Here is a 12,719-nt window from a genome sequence, read left to right as displayed (position 1 = left end):
GGAGTGGGTAGGAGAGGTTAGGTGACATGCCCTGAGTAACACCAGGAGTCTGTGACAGAGCAGGAAAATGAGCTCAGATCTTCTAAATCCTAGAGCAGTGTCTTAATCATATGACCAACCACAATTTTTCTCTCTCAAGATGATGCAGACAACATGCTGTGCCCTGTACAAGACACACAAGGCACAGTCCCTTTCCAAAGAGCTTACATCTGTACAGGCTTTGCAAGTGTTTCCTATCTCCCTTAACTAGCGCATAGTGTTTGTTTGGGCACAGCACGCTTTTTAGAGGCTTTTTTTAAAAAAAAATTTACTTTATCAACTTATGCTGTGAAAGCAATGTTCTGTTTAGCTGTATGAAACTAAGGAGACGCTACTAGCAACTGACACAGAATGTTAACCGTATCACTTCGCAGTATTTTGAAAACCAAGCTTCATGAAGGTTAAGCTGTTTAGAGCTCTTGTTCTATGACCTAGCATTTGGAGAGTTTCAACATTTGAAATATAATTTAAAATTAATATTGAGAGAGCTGTTTGGTTCTCTGCTTTGTTTTGAATACAAACAGATCGTGAAAAGACCACGGAAAGTGCAGCTCACTGCACTCAGGAGAAGCCCCTCTCTTGACTATGATGAGAGAGCTTTTGAAGTACTGGATGACCAAACGGAGTTTGATGGCAGGAGTGCTCGAAGTGGCTACAGTGATAGGAGCTGGCATAGCGGTCATGGAGGTCGCAGCCAAAGCTGGGGAAACAGCCCTGATAGGAGCTACCGAAGAGATCAAGATAGAGGGCGCAGCTACAGCAGAGACCACAGCAGGGAACGAAGCTGCAGCCGGGATCGAAGTCGTGGCAGGAGCATTGACAGGGAGAGAAGTTTGGACCGAGAACACAGAAGAGACCGGAGCCGGGGCAGGAGCATCGACAGGGATGATGGCTATGAACGTGGCGCTCGTGACTATAGCCCAGCCAGGGATTACAGTCACCAACAGCAGCCTGACCCTAGATATGACAAAGAAGCCAGGAGCCGTAGTCGAGACAGACTGAATTCCCCCAGCCCCTCATTTGAACGACGCCAACATGAATACCCAGCACAGCACTACCAAGATAGACCTATTGGTGTTCTCCTCACAAAAAGCAAACCTGATGAAGGTAGCTGGAAGGAGGTGGGGTGAGGGGGAAAAGCACTTCTGGTAAAGGGATAGATTTAAGGGAGGAAATGCTGTTCTCTCTGACGACTGAGGGAGTGCCTTTAATAGTCGACATAGGATGGCTTACTTAGTTTTCTCCTCCACTCCTTTACCATTGTGTACGGGTGCCATTTCCACTTTCTCCTTGGACATGGGACTTGCTCCTTGCCTTTGCCGCTCACTGCTCCTGTCTCTCCAGGTCACTGTGGCTACATCTATATGACAGCCCTATTTTGAAATAACACAACCAAACATAAAATGCATTTTGAAATAGCACTTCCAAGCCATAGTGCTATTTCAAAATAGTGCCATTGGAGCCCATTGTGGCCTATATTGAAATAGGCATTATTTGTTAGGGAATGAGGTTTACCACAGTCAAAATAATGCACCCCTTATTTCAAATTTATTTTGAAATATCATGTGCTGCATCATTTAGACAATGCCAAAGTTATTTTGAGATAACACAGCCATGTAGACATAACCTGTGTGTCCTCATTGTTTTCTTCTGTGAGCCTTTCTTCCCTTCCAAGTCTGATGGCATTCACAACTTTGATTGTGGTTGAATGTACACCTGGCATTTCTAAAGAGAACCAGCTGCATCCAGAGTGGCTGCCTGTCTTCTAGTATTTGGGTTATTTGCTTTAGTGGAAGGCAGGTGGAGGGGTTCCAATAATGTAATTTGGGTGCAATGGATTGATACATGCACCTGTAATGACTCAGGCTCAGGAATAAGGTTCTGGTTCAAATGGGAACTAGTTTATTCATAATTAAAGAGGAATTTGAAAAGTAAACTTTTAACCAAACATGTGAAGGGACGTGACCTTAAGTGTCATAAAAATATGTACATGGTGCAACAATTTAGATTGGATTGTGTCAGCATTTCACTTTATAAATCCTTTCTTCTGGGATTTATAGAAATCTGCTGATTTAGGGGCAGTTGGCGTATTGTAAATTCTCTCCCCACAGGAGCAAACCTGTCCTCCTGTATCTGCCACACATCACTGCCTCTCTCTTAGTTACACTGATGGTAGGGAGAGACTTACATTTTATTTTTATCAAAATTAATTTTGTAAATGACATGGTCCCTTTCAAAGAGTTTACCACACACAAAAAGGAGCCCATTTGTAAACATAATTCACATAGAGAGATGTACTGTGTCTGTAGAGAAAATCTGTTTTGCTTCTTTGAGAAGCTCGTAACTAGATTACTAGAGAATAGCTTCATTTAACAATTTTAGAATGGGCTGCTTTGAAAACAGATATTTTTCTATTTAAAAATAGAATACAGTGATTTTGGTTCCTCTATTCTGCTGGAGCTGCACTGGAATTTAGGCATAGCTGTCTTGCTGAGAACTCCACTGGTATAAAGCCAAAGGATCCAACTCACTTGCTGTCTCCTAACATAGGGGGTGCATCTGGGGAGAGGAGGGACCATGGCTATGTTTCTCAAATACTAAGTCCTTGAGGGCAGGCCTACACTATGGGGCAAAGTCTATCTAGTTTTGTGCAGCTCTGGCTACGTGACTACTGTAGCTGGAGTCAATGTATTTTATGTTGATTCATTGTGGGGTCTCCACTGCAGGGGGTTGACAAGACTTTCTTCTGTCAACTTGCCTTATGCTTCTCATTCTGGTGGAGTGTCAGAGTCAATGAGAAAGCAATCGGTGGTCAATTTAGTGGGTCTTCTCTAGACCTTCTAAATTGATCACCAGGGGATCAATCGCTGCAGTGCTGATCCCCTGGTAAGTGTAGACATGCCCTAAGAGCCTGTCAGGGACATCCAGGGCAGTGGTAAGGCCTGGGGCATAAGGTGCAGGACCCAGGGCACCCCTCCACCCCATACCTTCCTTCTAGTCCACTCTGCCCCTTCTCTGCCCCCTTACCCAATGTTGCCTCCCCTGAGCAAAGCAAGCCTGGGGGATTACTGGCTGGCGGGGGGAGGCTGGTGCCAGGCAGCAGCAAGTTTTGCCCCCTTACCCCTCCACATTCACTGTGGCAGCAGGAGCCTGCTCTACTCCATCCTGCCATCTGTTTCAGCCTGAAATCAGAGTGTCCCAGCCCTGGGCCCCGTGGGTCCCATCCAGAGGATGGTTAAGGTGACCAGCACAGGGGTCCCCAAAGTGTGAGGCCTGGGAAGGCTGCCTCAAACTATCATATGGACTGGGCATCTCTGGAGCCTGTGGTAAGTTACCATGAGTTGCTGCAGCTAAATATTGTGGCCATATCTGTAAAGAATGCTGCTTGAGAATGGGGAGTCATAAGGACCACCCTGAGATGCTCCTGCTGCTTTCTGCAGCCTCCTACACTCAGAATATGGCAAAGCACGGTAGGTGTGAAAATTGTCATGGAAAAAAGTGAAACGTGAGATAGTTGGCAGTGTAGGGCTGATGTTCTGTCCTTCAGTGTCACAGAGCTAACGTGGTTTCTTAAGGGGCCTGGTACCTTTTTATTGTAAGGTGCTATGTGACTGTGGATGATGTGTATGCAGTGTAGTTAATAAATGTAAATGCTTACTCATTTTACCAAACTACAGGCTATGGATTTTCTTCTTCCTTTTCCAGAGTATGGCCTTCGACTTGGAAGTCAGATTTTCATAAAAGAAATGACCAGTACTGGTCTGGCAAATAAAGACGGTAATCTGTATGAAGGAGACATAATACTCAAGGTGTGTTGTGGATAAAGGCATGCTGAACCTGCGTATACCTGTTACAGTTTTTTTGTTTTGTGGAGGTGTCATTGAAAATCTGATTAGAAAATCTGTTAAGTGGAAAGATACCACCTTTGATCTGATTTGTTATTGCCATTTTTGTTCTAATTTTTTTTTTTGCTTATAATAGTCCTTCTGTCTTATAGATTAATGGAACAGTGACAGAGAATATGTCTTTAGCTGATGCCCGAAAATTGATTGAAAAATCACGAGGAAAACTGCAGTTGGTGGTGATGAGGGACAGAAAACAGACACTCCTCAACATCCCTTCATTGCATGACAGTGACTCAGAAATGGAAGGTGAGGTGTCTTAGGGCTAAAAGGTAATAAGTAATAGTTCTATTCTGTGCATAGACAGAAAGCGAAGCTGTTCATATACAATGTTCATCACAGTTAATGCATGAACAATATTTGATTGGTACCTGTATTGCAGCTGATAAGGCCTTGTGTCATTCAGTGACCTTTCTAGCTGATACATGAGTAATGTTGACTAAACATAGCAAAGCCTATTCCCCACGGCCAGAAGGAAAGTCATTTTAATGCAAAACCTAATTTAAAACAATGGTGGGATGAGCTCAGTTTTAGTTTCCTTCTAAGGATGCTTCCACGCCTTGCAATTTTCCAGGAAAGAGTTATGTCATCAGCAGTCAAGGAAGCAGTTTAGCCTCATCATAACAGCTTCCTGGATCTTCTTCATATGAAGAGTCCCTTTCAGCATAACCTGCATTAGGAAAGGTGCTGGTGGATTACTGGAACCATGCTGTTAATTGATTCAGGGATTGTCTCTGGTGTAAGAATATTCATTGCAGTTTCTTGGAATTTTTCCTTCTGAGACTGGGATGTGGCTTGACTGCAGGGAACATTGTTGGTCTCCCCCACCCCTAAGGGCATTTAACAGCTCAGTTTCATGTTTAATAGTGAACAAAAAACAAGCAATCCTGTAGCACCTTAAAGACTAACAAATTTATGTATTAGGTAATGAGCTTTCCTGGGTAAGACCAATTCTTCAGGCTTTCAAAGGAGAGGTTGGGAAAGGACAGTGACAGGAAAGCCATTTTCTTTTCATTTAACCTTTTATCATGTAAGAATCTTTTGCAGTTCTTGGCAATCACTATCTTCTCTTCATTTTATAGTTCTCTCATTTCTCTAACAATAAAGATATAGGCCTCTGTGTGCTTTGTTTATAGCAAGAGCTCAAACATGTAGGATGTTAATAGTAGTTGGGAAAAGTTTATGCTTGCTTTTCATGCTGCTTGCAGTTTTTTTTCTGGGTGTTCAGAAAACCTTTCTGAAATATTTTGTACAAGATAGAAGCCATAAGGGGTTCAGGTTAATTCTTTTACTAACCCCAGAAACAATTAAATGCTCTTTTCTCCAGAGGGAACCAATTTATAAATAGTTCTTATTTTGTGCCTTAAGCCATGCATGTAAGTAGATGCAGATAAATGTGCAATGAAATTGAAGACAAATCTCTTAAACTGACTTGCTGTACTCTTCTTTCATTAGATATTTCTGAAATTGAGTCAAACCGATCAAGTTCCCCTCAAGATGACCAAAAATTACATCACTCTGATTTTGACTCTCATTCCTCTAATGAAAAATTAAAAGAAAAGCCAAAGTAAGAAGTGCTACTCTTTTTCTTACCAAGGAAAACATTTTACTTTAGTGTGCATTATATGTTTGTGTCCTCACTTGGTTATTCTTTTTGTTAAGTATGAAGGAGGATCCATCCAACAGGTTGTCCAAGATGGGAGCAATGCCCACGCCTTTTAAATCAACCAATGAGATAGCTACAGCTGCTACTGTTGTGGTCACCAACACAAACAGAGAACCAAAGTACAAAGATGACTCACCAGGTAAGAGCTACAAATGTCCCTTTTGAGATGTTTGTGCTTTCCAAATAAAATCTTTTAGCTGGAGAGGAGGGAATTCCAACGGGTAAATACCATTATGTTTCAGGGATTAAGCCAAACGCTAAATGGAGGGATTAGGAAGAAACTTTTTTTTTTAAAGTTTCCTCAGATTATTCCATAATTGTCTACTACAGGGTTTCTTGTACCTTCCTTGGTATTAGCCACTGTCAGAGATATGATGCTAGGTTTGATGAACACCTTGTCTGATTTGATATGGCAATTCCTGTACAAACTGTCTGCATTTTTCTTATCTATGAGATAAGAAAGAACTAAATAATCAAGTCTTTATTCCTTGAAAAGAGAGGATAGGAGCTACAGCTGGAGCTCAAGATAAGTACAAAAGTTAAATGTAGGTTGAGTGCTCGTTATATTGAGGAGCAAATCTATGTAATTATACTGACAAAATCCTGGCTCTGTTTTCTGCCAGGAAGATAGGGCCTGAAGGCATGTCTTATCCACATCTTTCCCAACTGATTAACAGTTACCATAGACAAGTATCAGAGAAGTAGCCATGTTAGTTTGTAGCTTCGAGAACAACAAAAAGTCTTGTGGCACCTTATAGACTAACAGATATTTTGGAGCATAAGCTTTCGTGGGCAAAGACCCGCTTCACCAGACGCATGAGTGGGGGGGGTGGTTTCAGAGGGGTATTTAAAGAGTGGGCTCCCGGTAAGAGGGAGGGCCAGAGCTGACAAGGTCTATGCATCAAGGTGGAAATGGCCCAGTATCAACAGTACTTATCAAAAGAGGAAAAAACAAGTCAGATCAGACAGGGATGTGAGCCATCGTCAGTGCCTAATGGGGAATTGATACTGGGCCATTTCCATCTTGCTGAATAGACCTTGTCAGCTCTGGCCCTCCCTCTTACTGCAACCCCACTTTTTAAATACCCCTCTGAAACCACCACCCGCACTCGTGCATCTGATGAAGCGGGTCTTTGCCCACAAAAGCTTACGCTCCAAAATATCTGTTAGTTTATAAGGTGCCACAAGACTTTTTGTTGTTCTCCAAGTTGCCATAGAGTGGCTGAGAGGGAATTCACATCTAGCCTCTTTGGTTGGAACGGGGAGCCCTAAAAGGACAATTGGAGCACGATATTGAATAACTGATTTCTGACCCAAAAAAAGAAAATTGGAGGGCAAAAACCCATTTTACAGGGATTATCTTATTGGGAGATGAGCCCAAGATCATAAATTATTTCACTGCCTTGATATTTGTTCTTTACCTACTTTTTGTTTCTGGATACTTCAGGTCACTGTGTCTTGCACTTTAGGCTGCAGATCTTCATTCTTTACTGGCATAAATGATGTTGTAATTGCTGCCTTTGACTGAAAACCTTTCATTCTTCTATGTCTGTTTTGTCGAGTTAGATAATTTTATGGTTTTTACATACAGTGTCTGAAACAAAAGTTGCACCAAGAACCTTTCTTCGGCCTAGTCCAGAAGATGAAGCAATATATGGGTATGCTTCTTTCAAAGCCTGTTTTTAATCCCTGTCTATTCCTATTACTGGGGGTGATGGTGGTTGTTTCTGTTGCTGCCTGGGGCTTGTTTCTTCATGAATTTGTAGAGGGTTTCCCCCTAAATAGTCCTATGTCAAGAAAAGATAATTTGGTTTCTGTATTAAATTGCTGACTGACAACATTTAGTATCAACTTGGTTTTAAAAAGGAGAACCTCATATGTACCCTAGAATGAATGTCCCTATATTTGTACGTATAGTACCTGATTTCATAGTCATACTGAGATATTATAAATGCAGATTGCTAGTTAAATACCTATCCTTGCAATTTGCATGTTTAAATACAATAATTGCATTTGCAAATGTAGATATGTATCTTTGCATAAGGGCCTTGGATGACCTCCTTGTTTTATTCTATGGCCTCTAATATCCAAAAATCTGAGATGCAAAGAAAAATATAATCTATAAAAGGGGCACGATAGTTTTGGAAAGGATAAAACTTTATAGGCTGGATTATTGTAAACTAAGGTGAGGGGATTATGTGTACATGCCTGTTTTTTGCATACATGCACGCCCCAATTGTGTATACACAATCTTGAGTTTTTTGCAGTTAAAGATGTATCTTCTGAATCCCTAGTTTGTGTACTGTATGCAGCTGTGGAATCTGCCCATTAAAAAGTGGGAACAAAGTGTTCATGGACCTAAGACCTCATATTTTAATCTACCCTTAAGTTAAATGTGATGTTGCTCTCTAGTGCTTTGATTGTCTAAACTCTGGTATGTGAAATTACTAAGGTGGTTTATAGGACTACAACTTGGATATGTTCTTTTCTTTATGTAAATTATTACGAAATGGGCTGGTCTTGGGGACATGGTAGTAAATCAGTTGATGATTGGGACTGCAAGAGTGAGCCCCAGAGAACATGAATTGGAGATGTGTTCTATAGCTAATAAAATATATATAGTGATACACATCTCATAGAGCTGGAAGGGATCTGGGGAGGTGGTCATGTCCAGTCCCCTACCCTCTTGGCAGGAGCAAGCACCATCCCCCTTTTTTATGTTTTAATCTGTTTGCCCCAGATCTGTAGATGGTCCCCTCAAGGATTGAGCTCACAACCCTGGGTTTAGTAGGTCAATGCTCAAACTACTGAGCTATCCCTCCCCTTTGGGAGAGGGTTGGGTTTAAAGATATGGGAACTGATTAACTTGTGAAAGGCTGTCTCAGGGTCTGGTCCTATGTATTACAAATATGGGTAATGGATACAAATTGATATATCAGTGTTTAGTTCTGGTTCAGTCCAAGAGAATTTATGATACAGGCACTGACTGGTATGTTGAGTGAATGATAACAGAAAGGCGGTGTCCTCCAAGTATGTGAAGGTCATCCAGGCTTGCAGCATTTCTGGCAGTTAAAAAACTGTACTTATTCCAGTACCTGCTGTCTCTTTGGAACAAGAGAGGTTTGATTTTTAACTTACCAGTTGGGCAGTCTTGACACTCTGCCACCAGAAGAGTCTGAAGACTTTGAGGTTATCTGACTCTTATTAATGACACTGCATTCTGTGTAATGTAGGGAGGAAAAAAATCCAAGTGTCATTACTCATAATTAATTCAAATTGGTATACTTTCACCAGCTTTCCATGAGGCAGATGGCCCAATAGTTAGGGCTATAGCTAATGAGTGGAGAGGCCTGGGTTCAATTCTGGATTATGCAGCAGTCTTTCTCTGTGATCTCGCACAAGTCACATGGTCTCTCCATACCTCAAATCCCCATCTGTGCAATGGGGATAATAGCACTACTTTGCCTCACATGGGGTACTGTGAGGAGACATGCAGTGAAAGTCTGGGAGATGCTCAGGTACTACAGGGATGGGTCCATATAAGTATCATAGAGAACTCGGCAGCAAGCAGGCTTAACTTTTACTTCCTATAAAACACTGATGTCATATGCGTAATATTTGGCCCAACTTCTTTTCTTTCTGCACGTGCATATTCTAGTCCTAATACAAAGATGGTAAAATTCAAGAAAGGCGATAGCGTGGGTCTCCGGCTGGCAGGCGGGAACGATGTAGGGTTATTTGTTGCTGGAATTCAAGAAGGCACTTCAGCTGACCAGGAAGGGCTACAGGAAGGAGATCAGATTCTTAAGGTATCTGTGTAAATGTGCACTCCTGCAGCTAAAAATGCTTGGTCCTTGAGACCATGTGGAAGAAGTCACTTTCTTTTATCAATATGAAGCAACATAAATCCATGTTACTTTACTCCCAGGGACAAGATTACTCTAATCTTAGGCCCTGCCCTGCTCACTGCTTCCCTCTTCCATCTGTGTCTCCCTCTCTTTCACAGGGTTGGGTTGGGGGGCAGTAAGGGCTCTGCCTGGGTTTGTGGACTCTGGAGGCGGGAGGGGACTGCAGACTGGCATGTGAGTGGGTGAGGACTCTGGCTGGGGATACAGGCTCTGGGGTGAGACTAAGGGTTAAAGTGCTGAGGGGGGAAGAAGTGGGCTCCAGGAAGTGGGGGGGCACTCAGGTCGGGATGCAGAGTCAGTGACACTTACTGCAGCTCTCAGAAGTGTCTGCCAGGTCTCTGCAACCTCTGAGTGCAGGGGCGGCCAGGCCGCAGCTCCCATTGGTCATGCTTCCCAGCCAGTTACAACTGCAGAGCCAGCACCCAGGCAGGGCTCTGTGTGCAGAGTCTCTCTGGCCTCCTTCTGCACCCAGGAACCTGCCAGCCACTTCCAGGAGCTGCAAGGAACCAAGACAAGTAGGCAGCCTGCCTTAGCTGTGGGCCACAGGGGAGGTACTGGGAGGGAGGGGAAAGAGTTGATCGGCATGGCCTGTAGATCTCCCTGGAGTTCCCTTGTGGACATGTCAGCATCTGCAGACCTCAGTTTGCAAAATGCTGACTTAGCACAACAGTATTCTTGGAACAGGTGGGATTTTGACCACAGAACAGCATAGTATGTGGAAATAGGTATATCTTTAGGCAGAAATGGATCTTTACTCATGCACCTTAGCCATCTCTGCTCATGTTCAGGCATTTTACAGCTGTTCAGAGTCCCCCTAACAGCTGGGCATTTTCAGCCCATCACTCTTAAAGGCAATCCATCTTCTGTATACCTAATCCATGCCTTGGCATAAACCAATGACCCTCTGTGTTGGTGATGGTTCTTTTAAGCATAATAGAATAGCCTCTTTGTTTCCTCTTTTAGGGCTTTATTGGTCTTACTTTTTCCCTAAAACATTTCTTTTGCATTAGGTAAATACACAGGATTTTAGAGGCATTGTGCGGGAGGATGCTGTTCTCTACCTATTAGAAATTCCCAAGGGTGAAACTGTGACCATTTTGGCTCAGAGCAAATATGACGGTAGGTACCTGGCACCAAAAGCGTGACAATGTTATATTGTGATTCACTGTGATGGGCACTGAAAAGAATAGTAGGCCTTTCAACTCAGCTGTGTTTCGTGGGGACGGTGTTGGTGATCTTTCTCGTGTTCACTCTTCAGAATACTTAAAAGCCCTCATTTTAAATATTGTCTGAAATTAATTGCTTTTGTGTCCAGCTGACTCCCACCTGGACATGTGAGAGAGGGGAGGCAGGCTGGCTATTTTGCAGTTCACCTCAACGACCCACCCCATAGCGAATACTCTCTTACTAGCTCTGAACTTCTGCCATTTAGTGTTTGTCTGCCAGGCTCAGTAGCTTCTGCCTTCTGTCAAGATGTCTGCTCCTTAGCTGCCTTTCCCTTCACCCATGGGATATGTAGGGGGATTGTTTGTCAGCAATGTGGAGCGAGCTTTTATCAAGGAGGTAATGTGGAGCAAATATGAATATTTGCTGGTTTGATTTGAGATATAACCTGATATGGGTGTGATATACTCAGACCATCACTTCTCAGTGCAAAATGGATGTCAGGGAAAAAGAGTCCGTCTATCCCTTATGTTCTCGGAACTACAGGGTATGTGGGGGGAGGAGGAAAAGTGAGAGAATGCCATCAATGATTGGTAATGCTATGGCTGCAGACCCTGAGGCAGGAAAAACAGTTCTGTGTCCGCACTGCACCACAGCCCTCACTTCCATTGATGTTGACGAGTTCCAGAGAGAACCAGATGGAATGAGGGGTGGAGAGAGAGGAGATTTTAGGGCATGTGAGGATGGGTGGCAGAGGGAACATGCCAGTCCAACTTTTCTTTGAAACCCTTGGCGTGAAGGGGAGAATTTTCAAACCTTTGTGGTTAGAGTAACAACTTAGTCTCCTACACTAACATTAAAGTATTTGATATATTAGGCTTGAAGTATGGGTGAGGAAAACAACTTGTTCTCACAGTCTTCTGTGGGCAATATGAGACCTCTGTTTATCCATGAAGTTAAACTACGTGATGTCTTGTTTTTTCAGTGTATAGAGACATAATGGCTTGTGGCAGAGGGGATTCATTTTTCATAAGGAGTCACTTTGAATGTGAGAAGGAATCTCCACAGAGTTTAGCATTCACCAGAGGGGAGATCTTCCGAGTAGTCGATACGCTGTATGATGGCAAACTGGGTAACTGGCTGGCTGTGAGAATTGGAAATGAACTGGAAAAGGGCATCATTCCAAATAAAAGCAGGTAATTTATTTCTCCACCCCCCAACTCTTACTTTTTATTCTCACCTCATTCACCATTCATATCACCCATTTGAGAGAGTACCAAGGAGAAAAGAACATGGACACCATCCATCTCTCAAGCAATCAAATCATAATAGTAACTTTTATAATGATGAAATTGGTCGGTAATAGCTGAGGAAGGTGTAGCAAATAGCCTGTTCTTAGGGCAAGTGTTTTGGTGTCTTGACAATTTTAACTGCATTCTTTGAAGTAGTAAGGGTGACTGAAGTGTTGTGGGACTTTTTTTCCCCCCTAAATCTGCTGTTACAAACATGAGACAGATTTTTAAAAAGTGCTTTGTTATGTGGCACGCTTTTAATGAATAATTTAAAAGTGCAGCAAAGCTGTACCTAAGTGTTATGTATTCATAGTTTTATATTAAGGATAGAAAAAAACCTCAATTTACCTATACAAAAGTTCCTGAAGTTTTGGAAGTTTACTGTAAAGTCATACAATGTCCTGCTTGGTTTGCCTTTGCTATGTGTTGAACTTTGGTCTGCTCCTTGTTAACTGCGGGGCTTTACCTTTTGGACTCCATTTTTGAGGTATCCGAGGAAGAGATGATGAAGAGCTAGAGGTGGTCCTTACACAATTTGTCTTTGCTTTAATGTGTATTACTTCCTCTCTTTCCATCTCTGCCTGCACTGCCTTTTTCTTGAGCAGCTCCTTGGCACAAATTACATTTGTCATTTGCCTTAGCAGCCAGGGGATTGATTTGTGCACAACAAATCTTCGAGCTGAGGCAAGTCAGAGCATCTCGCTGACACTAATTTTGCATTCTTCCGAGCAAGAGTCCCTGGATACCC

The 12,719-nt window shown here is 42.7% G+C and overlaps 1 protein-coding gene across 6 annotated transcripts in view; it reads left to right on the top strand.

Annotated features, from left to right (window-relative positions):
* Positions 1–12,719, top strand: part of TJP2 (tight junction protein 2) — an 88,156-nt gene that overhangs the window by 60,665 nt on the left and 14,772 nt on the right. For all 6 annotated transcript variants that reach the window (XM_074994809.1, XM_074994808.1, XM_074994806.1 and 3 more), the window contains 9 exons: positions 564–1,146; positions 3,745–3,848; positions 4,037–4,190; positions 5,397–5,508; positions 5,604–5,746; positions 7,199–7,265; positions 9,266–9,416; positions 10,526–10,634; positions 11,665–11,875. In XM_074994809.1, coding sequence (XP_074850910.1) covers positions 564–1,146; positions 3,745–3,848; positions 4,037–4,190; positions 5,397–5,508; positions 5,604–5,746; positions 7,199–7,265; positions 9,266–9,416; positions 10,526–10,634; positions 11,665–11,875 — 1,634 coding nt within the window. The remainder of the gene's footprint in view (positions 1–563; positions 1,147–3,744; positions 3,849–4,036; positions 4,191–5,396; positions 5,509–5,603; positions 5,747–7,198; positions 7,266–9,265; positions 9,417–10,525; positions 10,635–11,664; positions 11,876–12,719) is intronic.

This window comes from Carettochelys insculpta, chromosome 5 (assembly GCF_033958435.1).
Source record: "Carettochelys insculpta isolate YL-2023 chromosome 5, ASM3395843v1, whole genome shotgun sequence".
Taxonomy (NCBI): domain Eukaryota; kingdom Metazoa; phylum Chordata; order Testudines; family Carettochelyidae; genus Carettochelys; species Carettochelys insculpta.
The sequence above is the reverse complement of the archived record's forward strand: the minus strand, read 5'-3'. Positions and strand labels throughout refer to the sequence as shown.